The following is a 17,836-nucleotide window of genomic DNA, read 5'->3' as shown; positions in this document are numbered from 1 at the left end:
GAGGGAAGTCTCTGAAACTGTGTGTATATAGAAGGAATCCTCTCCACTATCAAGCAACCACACCATTCTTTTGCTCCTCTTAGCGTGCGTGCAAAGAGAGGCGGGTGGTATGGGACACACAAGTAGTAGCAGAAGGACCTAATTACAGACCAGAAACAAAAATCAGCTGCCGAAGTGCATGACTCAACAGGAGTGGCTCTGCAAGCCACCTGAAGATCACAAGCCATGATATAATTTAGCCAGCAATGGACATTAAGGATGTAGAAGCAGGCTTCTGTTTGTACCTCTGGCGAGGTTGCTTAGGCAACTGGATGCTGTGCAAGAAATTCCTTTGCGGTTTTCATCCAGTAGCTTAAATGGATGCAGCCCTGTTGGAAAATCAGCCCTAATACTCATCAGTTGTTCAGGAGGCGGAGAAGTAGGCAGCTGAACAGCTGACTGGAGTGATTGCTGATTTTCAAATGGGATAGACTGGATGGCATCTAGAGAAGCTTGTATGTCTGGGCAAAGTGTAATTGATTGTGTCATTCTTCATGGTTCACGGGTTGGTGCCCCTAATCTTTTGGGGGTTTTTTGAAGTGGAGAGGCGGAAAAGTTATGTCGGAACGGAAATCAGACTTCTCTGAATCCATTACAGTTTCTTTTAAAATGCTTAATGAGAAAATGACTCATTGAAAAAGAAACCCACAATAGTGCTAGGGAAATAGAAGGCAGGAGGAGAAGAAGGAGGAGAAGACCCAACAATATTGAGGATTGCCCCAATAAAGGAAGTCACAGCCTTCAGTTTGCAAGACTTGAACAAAGCTGTTAACAGTAGGGTGCTTTGAAGGGCATCAATTCACAGAGGTGCAATAAGTTGGAAGTGATTTAACGGCACATAACATATGGTCAAATTCTGTGCAAGAATTGCCAATTCCATAGATATAGCACATGCCCCCCCCCCTGCAGGGCTTTCTGCTCTGTGAGTTCAAATAGGTTGGTGATCCCTGGCCCATGTGAAGTTCACTTGGCCTCAACCAGGGCTAGGGCCTTTTCGGCCCTGGCCCCCACCTGGTGAAATGAACTCCTGGAAGAGCGAAAGGCTGTGTCAGAGCTAACGCAGTTCCTCAGGGCCTGTAAGACGGAGCACTTCCTCCAGGCATTTGGTTGAGGCCAGGCAGACAGAAGATCTTGCCCCTCTTCTAGTGTCTCCGATAGGGACCATCATCCCTGGAAACTTGGTAGGGGGTGTTAGAATGGGGGGGGGGAGGGTCTTAGATGTTGTGGGATTTGGGAATTGTAGAGTCTTATGTATTTTATTGTACTAAATTGTATCTGTTGCATTATATTGCGAGCCGACAGGTTGGGAGTGGTGGCCTATAAGTATCATAAATAAATATTTAATTCTTTATGCACTTTATTTTTTATCAATTTTTTTTGTAAAATATAATTTTATTATGAGGTCCTATAATGAAAAAGGGAACAGAAGCACTCATGACACTGATAGGTGGACAGCGTTTGTTGGCCACAAGAAGGGACAGGAGTTCTACAAGTCACTCTGTCCCACCCAAATCACTTTTCGCTGAACTGAACCACAAGCTTCACTTCAAAACATTTTTGTGCAATTATTATTATTATTATTATTATTATTATTATTATTATTATTATTATTATTATTATTATTATTATTATTATTATTATTATATTTAGACTCCCTTGCGGCTCGTGACGGGTAACAGTATCCCAAAATCCCCATTAAAACCCCATTAAAACAATAATAACGTTACCAATATTACCGGCATGGCAAGAACGGCAGCTCAACTTCCCCCCCTCCCACTACTAGCGGGTGGAGAGGAGGTCCTGATGATGTTTTGCTTCGGGTCCGAATCCCGAGTCCCCGGGGGGGGGGGCATAGATCTATATTATCAGCCCCGGCCTCAACCATAAACCTGGCAGAAGAGCTCCATTTTGCAGGCCCTACGGAACGTTGAAAGATCCCGCAGGGCCCGCAGCTCTCCCGGGAGCTCATTCCACCAGGTCGGGGCCAGGACCGAAAAGGCCCTGGCCCTGGTCAAGGCCAGGTGTGCTTCCCTAGGGCCGGGAATGACCAGCAGATTTTCACGCGCAGAGCGCAAGGCCCTGCAAGGGGCAGACAATGATGGAGACTTGAACTTTGTACTTATTAACGATGATGATGATGATGATGATGATGAATAACCTATTTTCAGGACTCTGCTTTGAACAAATCCTATTTGATTCTGAACAATCTCTACTGAACAGGTCAAGAAATGGAAACATGACCGTTAACCGACCTTTACAGTTGGTCGAGAAATTTCACATTCAAAACGAGCAACTTCTTTTTCCTTAACTTCGACGTCGGTGAGGGGTTTTGTAAACTCAACATGAGGTGCTATAAGAGGAGAAAAGATTTCAAGTTTTAAAATGATACGGGGGAAATTGAAATAAATACTGGTGCAATAGTACTTATTGACCAATAGAAAGAAGCGAAAACAAAGAAATTCAAGGTGGCTCCCTTTGGGGGGAAACCACAAAGAGCCCACCCGCATGTCCCAAAATAGCTTCACTGTGCTTTGGCCTATTCACACAACTTGACCATTTGGGGGGACCAAAGAACTAATCTTCCGGTTCAATTGCCACTAAACTTACGTTCAACGTTCAAGAAACAAGAGGTCTTGAAATCTTTAGCATCGCAAGTGTAAGTTCTAGCATCGTCCAAAGTGCAGCCGTGAATGATGAGTTTTCTGACTCTGCCATCGGCGATGATGTCGTATTTCTTCGTTTTATGAATTTCCTGGCCATTCCGGAACCATTTCACGGGTGCATTTTCTCTGGACACTTCACACTCTAGCTCTGCAGTGGCTTCCTCCTCTACGGTCTGGTCTTCAAGCGGCTTAGTAAACTCAACAGGGGGTTCTAAAGGGGAAAAACAAATCCAGAAGTGACCAATGTGTTAGAGGGTTTCTGATAAGTTTTCTTTTAAAGATTGAAATGGGACAAGAATTGTATTAAGTACTTGCAGGGAAACAGGTATACAACCACATATCGTGTCTGGATTTAGATCTCTGTCCAGTAGTGTATTACAAACGGGATAAACTTAGCTTACTAAGTTCCACAGGGCCTGCAAAATGGAGCTCTTCCATTGGGCTTACAGTTGAGGTCACTCCAGAAACTCTCCAAAACAACTAATCGGGCCTCCCTTCCTCTCCCCCTCCCCGCCCCCGATCCCCCACCACCTTCTCATCTTTCTAATTTTGACGGATCAGAAATATTTCCATCATTAGTGCTGCAAATCCATATTTTACTTACAATTTTTAAAATTTTACATTGTTCTGTGTTATTTGATTGCTTGTGTTGTTTAATTACCTGATTTATAATATGGTTTTGATTCTACCATTAACTGTTCTGAGGCAGTGAGTCAGAGAGGGGCGGCATATAAATTAAATTATAAATAAATACATTTTTAAAAGATTATTATTTATTAGATTTTTATCCCACCACTTTCGAAGGACTCATGGCGGGTTACAGAGATAGAACCCATAAAACCCGATAAAACCTTCCTAATAATAACCCCCCCCCCCCAATAGCAACCACAAGATTGGCGGCAAAACATACCTCCCTAACCCACAGTACCCACGCTAAGATCACCATAGGGGAGGGGTGCGCAGATATCAATGCAGGACCTGATCCTATGGAGGGGCCCAGCTTATCTTAAACCTGGCATCAACCAAAGACCTGACGGAAATAAATAAATAAAATAAACTGTCGGCACTCTCAAACTTACCCTTTACAAAAAGATTTGCTTGGGTTTTGAAATCCTTAGCTGTCAAAGTGACTTCTCCAGCATCAGTTAGCTTGACATCTCTGAGAACAAGTGTGTGAACTCTGCCTTCAGCGCGGGGTACAATCTTTAAAAAAAAGAAAAAAGGCAGAGTAGATTTTGTAATTAGCCACACTGTAGTCCATCTTAAATATCTGGGCAAGCATATCTGATCCAAAGAGTTCCCTGCATATAACCTTCTGCTCATGAACTGGAGCTTCTCTGGGCTTCCTGTTTGGATTGCAGCTGATGCAACAGAGGACAGTCCCTAAAGCTTCTTATGGTTTCATGAATGGTTCACTGAGCAGAAGCGTAAAAGCAGCAAAAGGGGTGATAAAGCTTTGATGTACTAAAGAGAAAATCTTACATAGTCTTACAATGGGACCATAATGTCCTGTTTTGTGATGTTCAGCTCATATAGCCCATGCATTCACTTTTTTAGTATAGATATACATGGAGTCCCCTGCCCACAGGGAGCAGCATTTGGGGTTTCAAGAGAAAAGGGGAGGCAGGGAAGTCACGCTTCTGTGCACAGAAATCTTCAAGTATTGGTGAGGCAGGAGGACAATAAATGGAATAAATGAATCAGTAAAGAAGTTCTCCACATGGACTTTTGGGTTGGGGCCCAATCTTATCTGATTTAATTATCTGGTGTCACTTCACCCTCATTGTATTAAGTTCTTCTGCACAGCTGTGTAGTTTAAAACCGCTGACATTTTGTCCATCAATACATGTAAATATATGAAGCAGCCATATGCTGAACCAGAGAAATGGTCCATGCAGCTCACTATGTGATTTGACTGATTTAGGCTCTCCAGAGTCTCAAGCAGAGAAGGATCTTTCTCAATGCCTACTATGTAAGGTCTTTTTGGTAGGGAAACAAAGGGTTTAAAATACTGTTTTTCATGACTCATTTAATACTATCTTGAAACAAACAATGAAGACCTATTGAAGATCTGAAGGTTTTTTTTAAAAAAATTGGTATCTAATCTAGAAATCAAAAACCTAACATTTTGATTAGTCTGAAAATACTATTACAAATCCTAAACTTTCATTATTAGGTCTTTGCTTTGTTTCAACATGCAGGCTTCCTTCCCTCTGTAAGTTATACTTAATAATGTCAACCATTTTAAAAGTTGATTATTTAATTTAATTAATAAGTTAAGGCTTTAATGCAACTACTGTTAATGGATACCCTGCCGACTTAAAGAGCAGAAAGAAAGAATATTTCATCCAGTGCAGCTTTCCCATGCCATTTGTAATTTTCACTTGGCTCCAAGATGCCTTTAAGTATTCCTTTAATTGCATTCCAGGCTGTTCACATCTCGGTGCTAACAGCATACTTGAATTAGGGTTAAAAATAGCAGGTGGGAAATGCCTGGTGAGCAATTCTGCTCAGAGAGTTATCTGGAAGCTGGGCTGAAATGTCTGAAATGGCATTCCAATCTCCCTTAATCCTTATACATGCAGAACAGGATCACGGCTTTACACTCCGTAAGGAGAAAGAATCAGGAAACCGAAATTGTTGCAAACTTTGCTGGAACTATCAACACATTCTACCCCTCTCCCCAGGTCAAGCGCATAATACATTTCTGATAAACAGGATATACCATTTCAAAACATTTTATCCGGAGAACTTTTCCCATTCCCATATAAAAGAATTGTTTTGAAATGATACCTGAGCATATCCCCTGTAGGTACTATTTTGGGGGGCATTCAAATTAAAAGCGGGGAAGGAAACAGAAGGGAGAGAAACAAGAGCCGGCAGGAAAGAAGAGAAGCAGGCGAGGAAGGGGTGTTGGGGGAAAGAAGCAAGGACATCTTCTATACCTTGTCACCAGGTTCCAGTTTTTCTCCTTTCAAGAACCATTCCACTACGATTCCCTCATATGAGAGCTCGCATTCGAAGGTTGCCGTTTCACCAGCTGTCACGGTCACATCCTTGAGAGGTCTCAGGAGACCGATTACACGTGCTTTTTGAGAAAGAGAAATCATCTTCGGATTAGCCACTTCCAACTTTTACTAGTTTCCATAATGCCCTTCCCCAAGAGAGAGCGAGCGAGCAAGAGAGTCAGGGAGGGAGAGAGGCAGGGAGTGTGGTTGTACGGAGGCTATTTAAATTCTTCTGCTAGATTGGCGCCCTTAGGGTTCTCGTGCTGTAGAGCTGGTCACTGGAGATTCCTTATTCGCAGAGGTTGGTCCTTTTAAATGAAAAGATCAGCAGAAAAACGACAGTGCATCTGTCCTCCCGCCAAGCCCTGCATGCCTCTCCCAAGATAAGGCATGCGCCTTCCAAAATAGCAAGGCCAATGATTGGACAGCAAGACAAGTGGGTCCCAACTGTGAAGGGGGTCCTTGTCCATCAGGCAAACAGCACTTCCCACCAATGTCAGCATGGTGTTCTCTCATAAATCTGGCCCAGAAACACCAGTTCAGCAAAACATACATTTATAATATTCAAATTCTGTCACAACTAATTATGCAAGGATCTTTGCCCATCATTCTGGAATTTTTGTCTTGTAGTCTGACAAGTATAACCGAACATATCTGCGGGACCACCTTTCCCATTGTGTCTCTCCAAAGTTGGCAGACTGAAATTTGCTCAGGGACCCTGGCCCCAAGACTGAATTCAACCATGGCCTATGACCATTTCGGACCTGGCCCCAGCTTGGAAGAATGCCCTACCAACAAAAATCAGGACCCTCCGTGATCTTAACCAGTTCTGAGGGGCCTGGAAGATAGAGCAATTCCATCAGACCAATGCTGGATGCCAGGGACCATACCACCTAATAACATCACGTTGGTTCCCCCCCACCCCATGGAAACACCTATGTGGAAACATCTATTGGAGCACCAAGAGATATCCATCAACTTGAAGAATGAAACCAACTAGTGTACATCTTGGGGAAATTCTAAAATGTTTTAATGTAATAGGTGTTTTTTTATTATCTGACTGTATTTTGTTGACCAATGTTACCTGCCCTGAGCCTCACAGGAAGAGCAGGTTATAAGAATAAGTATTCATTCATTCATTCATTCATTCATTCATTCATTCATTCATTCATTCATTCATTCATTCATTCATTCATTCATGTTACGACAGGAGTGTGATAGCACATGCACAGAGTGTACATGCCTTTGAAGAAGTGAGCCCTGCTTCGTGAAAGCTCATGATGATCTAAAGTTCTTAAGGCACTAATGGCCTCCTACATAATTTTCCTAGAACTTGTTAACAGGCTTTTTCTTTTGATGTCAAATCACAGTTGACTTGTGTTGACTCCTGATGAGGTTTTCAAGGCAAAAGATGTTCAGAGTCGGTTTGCCATTGCCTGACTCTGCATTGCTACCCTAGTATTCCTTGGTGGTCCTTCGTTGTGTTCTATCCAAATACTGCTCAAGGTTGACTTTGCTTATCTTCCAAGATCTGAGCAACTGCTCTGGAATTTTATCATGATCTAACTTTATCTCTAACTCCCAACAAAAGACTGGATTAACTAATATAAAAAATCTTTGCACAGCTGGAATAATTGACAGGGTTGTGGCAAAATGCTAGAATAATTGTTCTCTCAGTTCCTTCCAACCCTCATCCCATGTTCATTTGACTGGCTCTGCTCTGAAGTCACCATCCCTTTCACATCTCTCAAGCTAACAGCCAAAGACCCAACATATTGTGTCGCCAGCATGGTTTGCTTGTGGAAGGACACCTGTTTTTACACTTACGTTTCACTCGAAGATGAGCGCTTGATTTGGCATTGGCTGCTTGGAAGTCTACACCACCAGCTTGGTCCAAACGTACATTGTAGAGGATGACACAGTGCCTGTTGCCTTCCTCCTTAATCTCACAGTCCTTCAGAAAGAAAACAAACCCAATGATATTTTCTCAAATCCTTATCCATGGTTCCTCTATATATTTGTGAAACAGTCTGGGGGGGTGGAATGTGTCCGGCTGTCCAAGTTGGAACATGGTCAATCAGGGTGCAGCTGGCTGCACCCTGATTGGCCCTGCCCCTGCAGCTCCTGCCCTCCATCCCTGGACTCTAGCCTCTTTGCTCTCAGACGTGCCTCAGTGCCTGGAGCCAGCAGTAGGTAAGGGGAGAGGGCCCTGGGCAAAGGGTTGTGGTGGAGGGCATGCTAACGATGGCCTCTTGGCCTGCAAAGCAGGGCCTGTTAATGAGGGCCTCCAGGCCTGCTGACTGCCTGCTAAGGAGCTCTGTCCTGGCTAATGAGCTGGCCAGCCCCTGCCCACCCCACTTGATCTAGCTGCGAGCTGTGGCCCAAGGCCACCTTAAGCTGCCTGGAGGGGACCCTTTCAAGGCCCATTCTTAGGAATGGGCTTTGAAGCTAGTGTTTTCAATAAAGGAGACACAGTCACCAATCAGAATTTCTTAGATGGACACCCACTTTCATTTGTTAGCATTCCTATTCCAGGCTTCAGAGACCTAAAGCACTAGCAGAAATTCAGATCTCATTTTGTTCTTTGTTGGGAGAGTTTTGTTCTTTGTTGACTTAGTGCGTTTTTCAACCATGGCTGAATCTGCACATCATTGGACATAGTGTTTGTCCGGGCCGGAAAATCCAGGAGGTGAATGTTTATAATAACATTACCTATAAGGGTTATAATTAGAAGTTTTGTAAGTAGAAGTTTTACTTACAGGAGACTGAGACAAGGTTTCTCCTTTCAATTTCCAGTTGGCATGAATATCTTCCTCAGAGATTTCTGTATCAAAGCGGGCAGTCTCTGTCTCAAATATTTCCACACTATACAAGGGGCGCACGATCTTAATATCACGGTCTGTAAAAAAACAACAACAAAAATGACAATCAAATGCCATTAATTTTTATTAAAGACTGGCTATCTGAGTTTCACAGAAGAACCGAGAAGATGGCCTTACCTTCAATGTTGAGCTTTGCAGAAGTCTGGTCAGTGACACAATCGCATGTATACTGACCAATATCTTTCTTTAAGGCTTTCTTGAGGATAAGGATCCTCTTTTTGCCATCTGCCCTGATCACCACATTCTTAGACGGGGTTATTTCTTGGCCATCTTTCATCCATTTCACTGGAGCGTCTGCTTTGCTGATTTCACACTGCAAAATCACTTCGTCTTTCTCCACGGCGGTATAATCCTGAAGCTTCCCAGTAAAATAAGGATCTCCCTCTGCAAGTCAAGGTAAACATGAGTAAGCATCCCGATTATAGTTCCTACGTTCAAACTTGTAACGGTGTGCACAAGATGATTTGAAAGGAGTTTCTTGTAAGGGGTGGATATTATTTTATTTATTTATTTATTTAGATTTTTATACCGCCCTTCCCTATGGCTCTGGCCGGTTTACATAAAACATTTTGGAGCATTTACATAGAACACTCTCAATATCAATATAACAATAACATACCAACTAGAACAACTAGAACAGTATGTCAACAATAACTTTGATGCTCCCTCAGTAGGTTGGATTCCTCAGTCTGGGGGGGGGGGCCTGTAGGTGTTATGGGTCAGTCGGCCTCACCAAATGCCTGGTGGAAGAGCTCCCTTTTGCAGGCCCTGAGGGATTGTGGAAGTTCTGGCAGGGCCTTGATCATTTCGGGCAGCTCATTCCACCAGATGGGGGCCAGGACTGAAAAGGCCCTGGCCCTTGTTGAGGTCCAACATGCCTCTTTCGGGCCAGCGATCCGCAGCCAGTTGAAAGTGGCGGAGCGTAGAGCTCTTCTGGGGGTACAGGCAGGGAGGCGGTCTCTCAGATACACTGGAACCCAGACTGCGTATGGCCTTAAAGGTGATTACCAACACCTTAAGCTTAATTATTGTTGTTCTTATTATTACTCTTAGAATTATTATGCTCACCCAGTATGCTGGGCAGTCTTTCTAAAAGCAAAACCAGTAATTTTTACAGGGAGAGTTTTAAAAGTTGCCCATTTTGCTACTGGAAAACTTTCTGAACCCTGTATTGAAAGAAACGACTTTATAGGGTGCTCCACAAACCATTTATGTCAAGGTGCTTGTATCTCAGCCGTTTAAAGCCCATTGGGCTGTGCGGTCAGTTAGTTCATCCAAACTGAAGTCAATAGTCTGTTAGGCCCTGTGACGGTGAGTGGGAGCAAGCGAACAAACTGAAGTTTTTGGCTGTAAGAAGTTTGTGATACACTGATTAGCACAAGCACTTTTTTCTTAACACGACAGGGAGTAACATCAAACAACTGTCTTTCAAAGCCATTTCACACATTCTCCGCATTACATGTGGAAACACGGCAACCAACACACCACAAAAAGAGGCAAAGGGACCTGTTAAGGTCACAGAGCGAGTTAAAAGAGTAAAAAGATAGGGATAGAGTGTATATGCACAGTGGTTACAAGAAAATTCATCGGAATAATACAAATCGAGGAGCACATACCAAGAACAGTAAGCTTAGCTTCACATGATTTGCCCATAGCTTCCACTTTGATCTGGGAAGTGTCATCGATACTGAGATCTTTAAATACGAGAGTATGGAATTTGCCGTCGTCTGTCATTGAAACGACCTTGGAAGTGTGCAGACGCTGGTCATTCTTATACCAGATAACAGGGATGTTGTCATGAGACAGCTCAACAGTGAACTCTGCACTCTCGCGCTCCTTGGCCGTTACGTCCTTGAGAGGGGTAATGAATTCAAGGCGAATGCCTAAACCATAAAAGCACCTCATTAAGGATAAACTGAGAAGCACACAACGGACACAAAAAACTATGAAAACGCGAACAAAACTTGAACCAGCGGCACAAACGAACCTTCAATGATTAGTTTGGCACTTGTCCGTTTATCTTCGGCCTCAAACATGTATTTAGCCTCGTCCTCAAAAGCCACAGATTTAATGACAAGGGCATGCTTCGTGCCCTCTTGTACGATTTCAAATCTCTCATCGCCCGCGATCTCCTGAGTTCCTTTCAACCAACGGAATGTCTTGGGCTCCCTAGAGACCTCACATTCAAACTTGGCTTCGTCCTTCTCAAAGACTTTGACATCACTGAGCGGAGTGATAAAGATGAGAGGTATTTCTGAAATCAAATCAGGCAATGCCCAGGGTTAGAGATTGATTCTTCTCAGCTACTTCTTTTTAAGGGTGTTTCTGTAGGCAGGTGGAATTAGGAAAGCATTCCAAAATGGAGTGCGTAATTTCCCTGGCGCCTACCTTTCACTTTCAGATTAGCAGCACTTTTAGCATTTGCTGCCTGGAAAGACACTTCACCGGTCATGTCCAATTTGCAGTTGTAAAGGATCAGCACATGTTTCTTACCATCTTCAATCATTTCACAATCCTGACGTTTTTTTTTAAAGGGAAAGGGGAAAAAAACAAACAATTTTTTTCCGAATCACTTATTCGTTCGTCAAAATTTCGTAAGAAAGGTTTTTTTTTAATCTTTTTTTTTTGAGATTTTTTCCCCCCCAGTTTGAAAGGGACTTACGGGTGAAGCCGTTAAAGTTTCTCCCTTTAATTTCCAAATTGCGTGAACATCGGGCTCAGAGATTTCAACCTCAAAGCGTGCTGTTTCGCCTACAAATACTTCTACGCCGTACAGAGGCCGTTCTACTTTTATTAGCCGAGCTGAAAGCAAATATATATGTACACATCAGACCTCCTGCCTTGACCAATAGGTGTAAGTTTCCCAAGAGTTTATGTGTTGAAGGAGGACCATCACTTACCCTCGATGTTAAGGTCAGCATTTGTCTTGTCAGTTCCACAGTCGCATACATAATTACCCTTGTCAGCATCTGACGCCTTTTTAATTTTTAATAGACGACGCTTGCCATCCGTCTTTATAGAGATTTTCTTGGAAGCTACAAGCTCCTCACCATCTTTGTACCATTTCACCGGCACATCTTTGCTAAGTTCACACTCCAGAGTGACATCGTCTTTCTCAGTGGCAGTATAGTTTTGCAATTTTACAGTGAAATACGGATCGGCCTCTATAAGATATGGGTTTGGGATGAGGTAGTTAATTTTTTGAAGAGGTTAGTAGTAACAACACTGAACACACAGACGGAAAGATTAAAACACAGAAAGATAAAACACAGAAAGAGTCCAAGACTTCAAAGTGAACAAAACAGGGGACGATAGATGGCAAAATAGTACCTAAAACTATGAGGTTTGCTTTGGTGTGCAAGGTCTTCACTTCCGCTTTGATCTCAGAGATGTCATCGAGCGTCACTTCTTCGATTTTTAATCGGTGGATTTTGCCTTCTGCAGCCATGTGAACAGTTCTGCTCGTGTGGAGTTTCTTGTCGTTTTTATACCAGGTCACTGGCATATCTTCATGAGAAAGTTCAAATTCAAAACAAGCCGTTTCTCCTTCTTTCACCTTCTGGTCTTTGAGTGGTGAGATGAACTTCAGCCTGACACCTGAAATGCAGTAAAAGACAATGAGGACCAAAAAAAAATCCAATGGTTACTCTACACCAGTGGTTCTCAGCCTTCCTAATGCTGCGACCCTTTAATACAGTTCCTCATGTTGTGGTGACACCCCAACCATTAAATTATACAAGCGTTCTTTCACTGACCAATGGCGTGAAGATCCATTGTTCATGATTGTATATAAATTGTATTTTTTCCCGGGGTTTCTCAGTTCAATTCTGCCTCTTGTCCCACCATGCCGATCTCGCTCTTTACCACTGTGCCAGAGGGACGAACGCTCTATCTTGATCTAACCTGCAAGGCTGTTGTGTGGATAGCGCCCCCCCTGGCCAAGCTGCTCGCCCTGCCGTGACCCCTGTGAAAGGGTCATTGGACCCCAAAGGGGTCCCGACCCCCAGGTTGAGAACCACTGCTCTACATGATCAGTGCTTCTCATAACCTTCCCACACATGAAACTGCCTTATACGGAAGAAGTCCATCGACCGAATGGTCCACCAGTCCATTATACTGATTCAGACAATCACTATTGTCTAAGATTGGGAGTGGCTTTCAAGAATCAGGATCTCAGGTTGAGGTCTCTCACATCACCTACTGCTTGATTTCTTTCTGAAGAGGCCGGGAATTGATCCCCGGATCATCGAGCTCTGGGCCACAGTCTCCCCCCTCCTGCCACGATTTTACGCAGAAGGGAACTTGCCTTCCACAAACAGTTTTGCTGTGGTTTTCTTCCCCTCCACTTCTGCGGTGTACTCTCCTTCGTCATCAAATTGCGAGTCATTGATGACCAGAATATGTTTCAGCCCATCCACGATGATGTCAAATTTGTCTCCAATTTTGAGAATGTCAGTCCCCTTTTTCCATATTACATTGGCTTCCCGGGTAAGCACACATTCAAATCTCGCCTGCCGTTTCTCGGGCACAGTTACGTCTTTCAGAGGCACTGCAAAGTCGAGCTCAATTTCTGCAAAGAAAGAGAATGAATTATTTTTCCTGCACACAATGGAACGAAGGCCTGAGATCAAACGTGTGTTTTTAGGAAAGCGCCCTACCTTTCACGGTCAGGATAGCAGCAGTAACTGCATTAAGGGCCTGGAAGAGGACTTCTCCGGCCTGGTCTAACTTGACTTTGTGCAAAGTTAAGAAGCGTTTTCCTTCTTCGGCTCTGATATCACAAGTCTGGAAAAATTAATTTTATTTTTGTTAGAGGCAACAGTTTTATAACCACCACATGCTGCATTCCATTCATTTATTTATTGTTTTAAAAATACTGTAGCAAAAATGTGATAGAAAAGTCCCCTTAAAATTAAGATGGCCCTTTGTTTTATTTTATTGGCTTAAGAAAATTATCTCACAATGTATGAAAACACAAACAGAAATTTCTGCAGAAAATAATAAGTAATTGCAACAGCAGATGGTGTTCCATAGCTGGGCATAGTTAGATATCATCAAGTTTGTATTAGCATCATATAGATCCTGAATCAGCTGACTAAGCGGGACCACCAGTAATCCTGAGCTGAGAAGAAATTCTGTCCACAATCAAGAGGTCCCAAATCTTAAGAAACCACTTTTGGATTATTGTCTTCCCACATTCTGCAATTAGAAATTTCATAGCAAGCAAGAACACTGAAATGAGTTCTAGTCTTAGTTTTAGGCATTGTTGACATTATGAATGGGATCTTATATCCTGTGATGTTTTGTATCTGAATCAATACTTCTGCCCAGAATTGTAGTACATATGAAATAGATGATCTACTTCTGAGCCCATGTCTTTGCAAATGAATTGCCTGTTTCAGTTTTCCAATAAAAATGAGCTTTTTACAATGCTACCCTAAGCAGAGTCCAACTTTTATAAGCCCACTGACTTTAATGGACTTTTTGATTTTTGCTGCCAAGCCACTGTTGACTTAGGGAGACCCTTAGGATATTCAAGATAAGAGAAGGTTGATAAGTAATTTGCCATTGCCTGACTCTGCATCGCGACACCATTATTCCTTAGAGGTCTTCCATCCAAATAGTAGCCAGGATCACGATCACTTACCTTCTGAGATCTGACAGGACTGAGTTAGTCTGGGTTACCTAGGTAAGGGATGGGCTTAGAGCAGTGGTTTTCAACCTTCTTTATGCTGCGCCCCATTAATACTGTTCCTCATGTTGTGGTGACCCCCAACCATAAAATTATGCAAGTGTTCTTTCACAGAAATTAACCAATGGCATGAAGATCCATGGTTCATGATTGTATATAAATTATTTTTTTCCCCAGGGTTTGTCAGTTCAGTTCTGCCTCTTGTCCCACCATGCAGATCTCGCTCTTTTCCACTGCTCCAAACAGACGCCTGAAGGAGGAGCGGCAGCAGTGGCAGCGCCCCCCCTCCCCGGCCAAGCTGCTCACCATGCCACGACCCCTGTGCAAGGGTCATTCGACCTCCAAAGTGGTCCCAAATACCAGGTTGAGAACCACTGACTTAGAAGGTTGTAATTCTGTTTAGAACGGCACTATTAAAGAACTATACTAACTCCTAACAGCTTTATAACCTGCTTAGAGTATGATGCTGAACTGTTATTAACTAGCATTATTAAAAACTACCGCATCTTCTAGGTTTAAATTCGTGATTTCTTTTTATCTCCAGATGCTTACAGGTGAAGGTCTGAGCACTTCTCCCTTCAATTTCCATTCTCCAGGGACGTCGCCTTCAGAAATCTCAGTGTCAAAGTTTGCTGTTTCTTTCTCATAGACAGTGACGTTTTCCAAAGGTTTAAGAATGTCAATTTCACGTTCTGGTATTCAGAAACAAAAGAATTAATAACATATATGCAAATCAGTAAAAAAATGTACACAGTTCTGCATTGATATAGCAACATACTTACCACCAAGTGTGAGTTTAGCTGGATATCTACGGCCTTCAACTTCCACGGCATACTCCCCAATATCTTCAGGTGTGGCATTCTTAATCTTGAGATACAGATGAGGTCCATCTTTTGTGATTTCTGTCTTTTCGGTGGGTTCAAGTGAGAGCTCCTCATCGCCTCTATACCATCTAATATTTGGTGTGTCCTTGACTATGTCACAATGGAAGATGGCTGTACCCTTTGGTTTGACATGCTGGTCTCTGATTGGTTTCACGAGCCAATCTTTTATCATTTCTGCATGGGAAAACACAAGTAACGTTCGATTTTGAAAATGACACATACAAGGTCTGCGGCGCCCTACATATATTTTTCTTAATATTTCAGAAGATCCTTCCATAGCATAGGAGGCAACATATAGGTAGAATCATAGAATGATAGAGTTATAGAATAACAGTCATAGAATATCAGATTTCCAGAGGGATTTAACTTACCAATAACTTGTACACAAGACTGACAGCTCAGGGTAGAATTTTCGACGGTCACAGTGTACGTTCCGGCATCTTTGTCGTCAGCGTCCATGATGGTGATGGAGCGCTGCAATCCGATAATACTCAGGATAAACTTTCCAGGCGTGTCTTTCACAATCTTCCCATCCTTCCTCCAGACCACGTCTCTTTCTTTGTTCAGCTCACAGCTCAGATAAAATGGCTGCCCTTTAATCACAGTCACTTCCTCCTCCAGAGTCTTCACAAAGCGCACCGGGAGTTCTGTTGAAAGGGACGAACAAAGGAAATTCTTTAACCTCATGTCGAAAGGAAGCAAAGAGTGTTAAGCAAACCCTTTAGAACTGTGTGGATGATTGTGTGTGAGCTTTTGTGTACACAGCTTTCTTTAGCATGGGAAGGATCCCATTCGTATCATTGGATGGAGCCCATTTGATTACATAATAACTGTTCTAGGCCACAGTGGAATGCTCTGCCCAAAGAGACAGAGGAGAGACAGAGAAAGGTCCTGGTGGGACCTTAACCAAGCTGCTCCACTAGGCCTATGGTCAGGGCCTGGAAGGACCAAAAGGAAATGCTGGCCTCACTACTAGAAATTGAAGGAAGTTCCACTCTGGAAATCTTGGATCTCCCTTGTCTGTTAAGTTACTTAATTGGGGAGTAAATCGGAGAATGATTTTAATTGATTGTTTTTAATGATGTTGTTATCTGCCCTGAGCTGTATTGGAAGGGAGGGTTATAATCTGAACAGGGCCTGCAAGATGGAGCTATTCCACCAGATTATGGACGAGGCCTAAAATGAGATCCACTGAGAGAAGCCGGCCTCACCACTGGGAAGGGGGGAGAAGAGAAGAAAACGGAAGACACAAGATGGAAGATGGGCTCCATCCCAACCCCATCTGGCAGTTTATGTGAAAGAACATTAGTTATACTAATTATACTGGAAACATTTTAAATCTTTTAAATCTGTATGTCATTTTAACGCTGTTACTTGCCCCGAGCGACGCGGAAGGGCATGATATAAATAACAAAGTACTATCATTATTAAAAACAAAGGTTTATTTATTTTTCTGGGCATATATTCATATAGAGCAGGGGTAGTCAAACTGCGGCCCTCCAGATGCCCATGGACTACCATTCCCAGGAGCCCCTGCCAGCGATGCTGGCAGGGGGCTCCTGGGAATGGTAGTCCATGGGCATCTGGAGGGCCGCAGTTTGACTACCCCTGATATAGAGGGTTCAATAAGGCATCTCCAGTTAAAAGGTTTGGATGCCAGGCAATTAAAAAGACCTTTGCCTGGGCCCCCGGAGAGAGGCTACTAGTCAGAGTAGACAATATTATTATTATTACTATTACTATTATTATTAATATTACGTATACATAATAATATACATTATTTTACATTAATATTATTATTTTTTAGAATAATGAAAGACCGACTGCTAGGGCAGCTTCACGTGTCCAAATAGATTTGAATTGCCCATCTTGTAAACATTAGAAATCAAAAAAATATCGACCTGTGTTTGTTACCACTTATGGACATTTGTTGAGTGCTCGAGAGCTTTGTACTACACATATTTTTAATTTAAAAGGGATTAATGAGAATCTAGACCAATTCTTGTTCTGGATAGCAACACTGTGTCATCAGCATACAGTAGTAGGGGGGTAGGTCTTGACCCTAACGTAGGCGGATGACCATTCACCTCCTCCAGTTACCCAGGGAGGTCATGTAGGAATAGGTTAAATAACTGAGGAGCCAAAATACAGCCCTGCTTAATGAGAATCTTTTTGGAGAAGCCCAGGAATACCTTCCACAACCAGTTTCGCTGTCGAAGTCTTCTCTTTGTTTCCCAGCTTCAGCACGCAGGTGTACTCGCCGGCATCAGAAAGCTGGACGTCAATAATGTGGAGCTTCCTGTCTTTGCCATCAGACAGGAACTTATGCTTGGGGCTCTCGCGGATGTTGCTGCCGTCCTTCATCCAGGTGGTGATGGCGGTGGACGGAGAGATGAGGCACTCAAAGATGGCGGAAGAGCCAATGGACTCGGCTTCCGTCAGCACAATGTCCTTGATTTCTTTAACAAACTTGAGCGGTACAGCTTTAAGTTGGTAGGTGAAAGCAGGCTCATCAGGGGGTTTCTCTCCACCGCTGCCCGGACGCAATTTCCTCCTTTCTGCATCGGCTGGTGAAGGTGTCTTTTTGGCTGCAAGTCAGAGATGTCAATGCATAAAACCAGACTCTGCAGGAATGCTCTTTATATTACTGAAGAGCAGGGTGAGGAGC

The 17,836-nt window shown here is 43.1% G+C and overlaps 1 protein-coding gene across 5 annotated transcripts in view; it reads right to left on the bottom strand.

Annotated features, from left to right (window-relative positions):
• Positions 1–17,836, bottom strand: part of TTN (titin) — a 356,587-nt gene that overhangs the window by 123,508 nt on the left and 215,243 nt on the right. For all 5 annotated transcript variants that reach the window (XM_077319578.1, XM_077319579.1, XM_077319580.1 and 2 more), the window contains 19 exons: positions 17,361–17,756; positions 15,540–15,815; positions 15,067–15,342; positions 14,837–14,976; positions 13,251–13,377; positions 12,899–13,162; positions 11,923–12,189; positions 11,493–11,756; positions 11,255–11,394; positions 10,981–11,107; positions 10,580–10,846; positions 10,209–10,475; positions 8,710–8,976; positions 8,470–8,609; positions 7,538–7,664; positions 5,648–5,790; positions 3,782–3,905; positions 2,647–2,913; positions 2,292–2,389 (listed from right to left, as the gene is read on the bottom strand). In XM_077319578.1, coding sequence (XP_077175693.1) covers positions 2,292–2,389; positions 2,647–2,913; positions 3,782–3,905; positions 5,648–5,790; positions 7,538–7,664; positions 8,470–8,609; positions 8,710–8,976; positions 10,209–10,475; positions 10,580–10,846; positions 10,981–11,107; positions 11,255–11,394; positions 11,493–11,756; positions 11,923–12,189; positions 12,899–13,162; positions 13,251–13,377; positions 14,837–14,976; positions 15,067–15,342; positions 15,540–15,815; positions 17,361–17,756 — 3,977 coding nt within the window. The remainder of the gene's footprint in view (positions 1–2,291; positions 2,390–2,646; positions 2,914–3,781; positions 3,906–5,647; positions 5,791–7,537; positions 7,665–8,469; positions 8,610–8,709; positions 8,977–10,208; positions 10,476–10,579; positions 10,847–10,980; positions 11,108–11,254; positions 11,395–11,492; positions 11,757–11,922; positions 12,190–12,898; positions 13,163–13,250; positions 13,378–14,836; positions 14,977–15,066; positions 15,343–15,539; positions 15,816–17,360; positions 17,757–17,836) is intronic.

The sequence above is a fragment of the Paroedura picta genome, chromosome 2, assembly GCF_049243985.1.
Source record: "Paroedura picta isolate Pp20150507F chromosome 2, Ppicta_v3.0, whole genome shotgun sequence".
Classification (NCBI taxonomy): Eukaryota; Metazoa; Chordata; class Lepidosauria; order Squamata; family Gekkonidae; genus Paroedura; species Paroedura picta.
The sequence above is the reverse complement of the archived record's forward strand: the minus strand, read 5'-3'. Positions and strand labels throughout refer to the sequence as shown.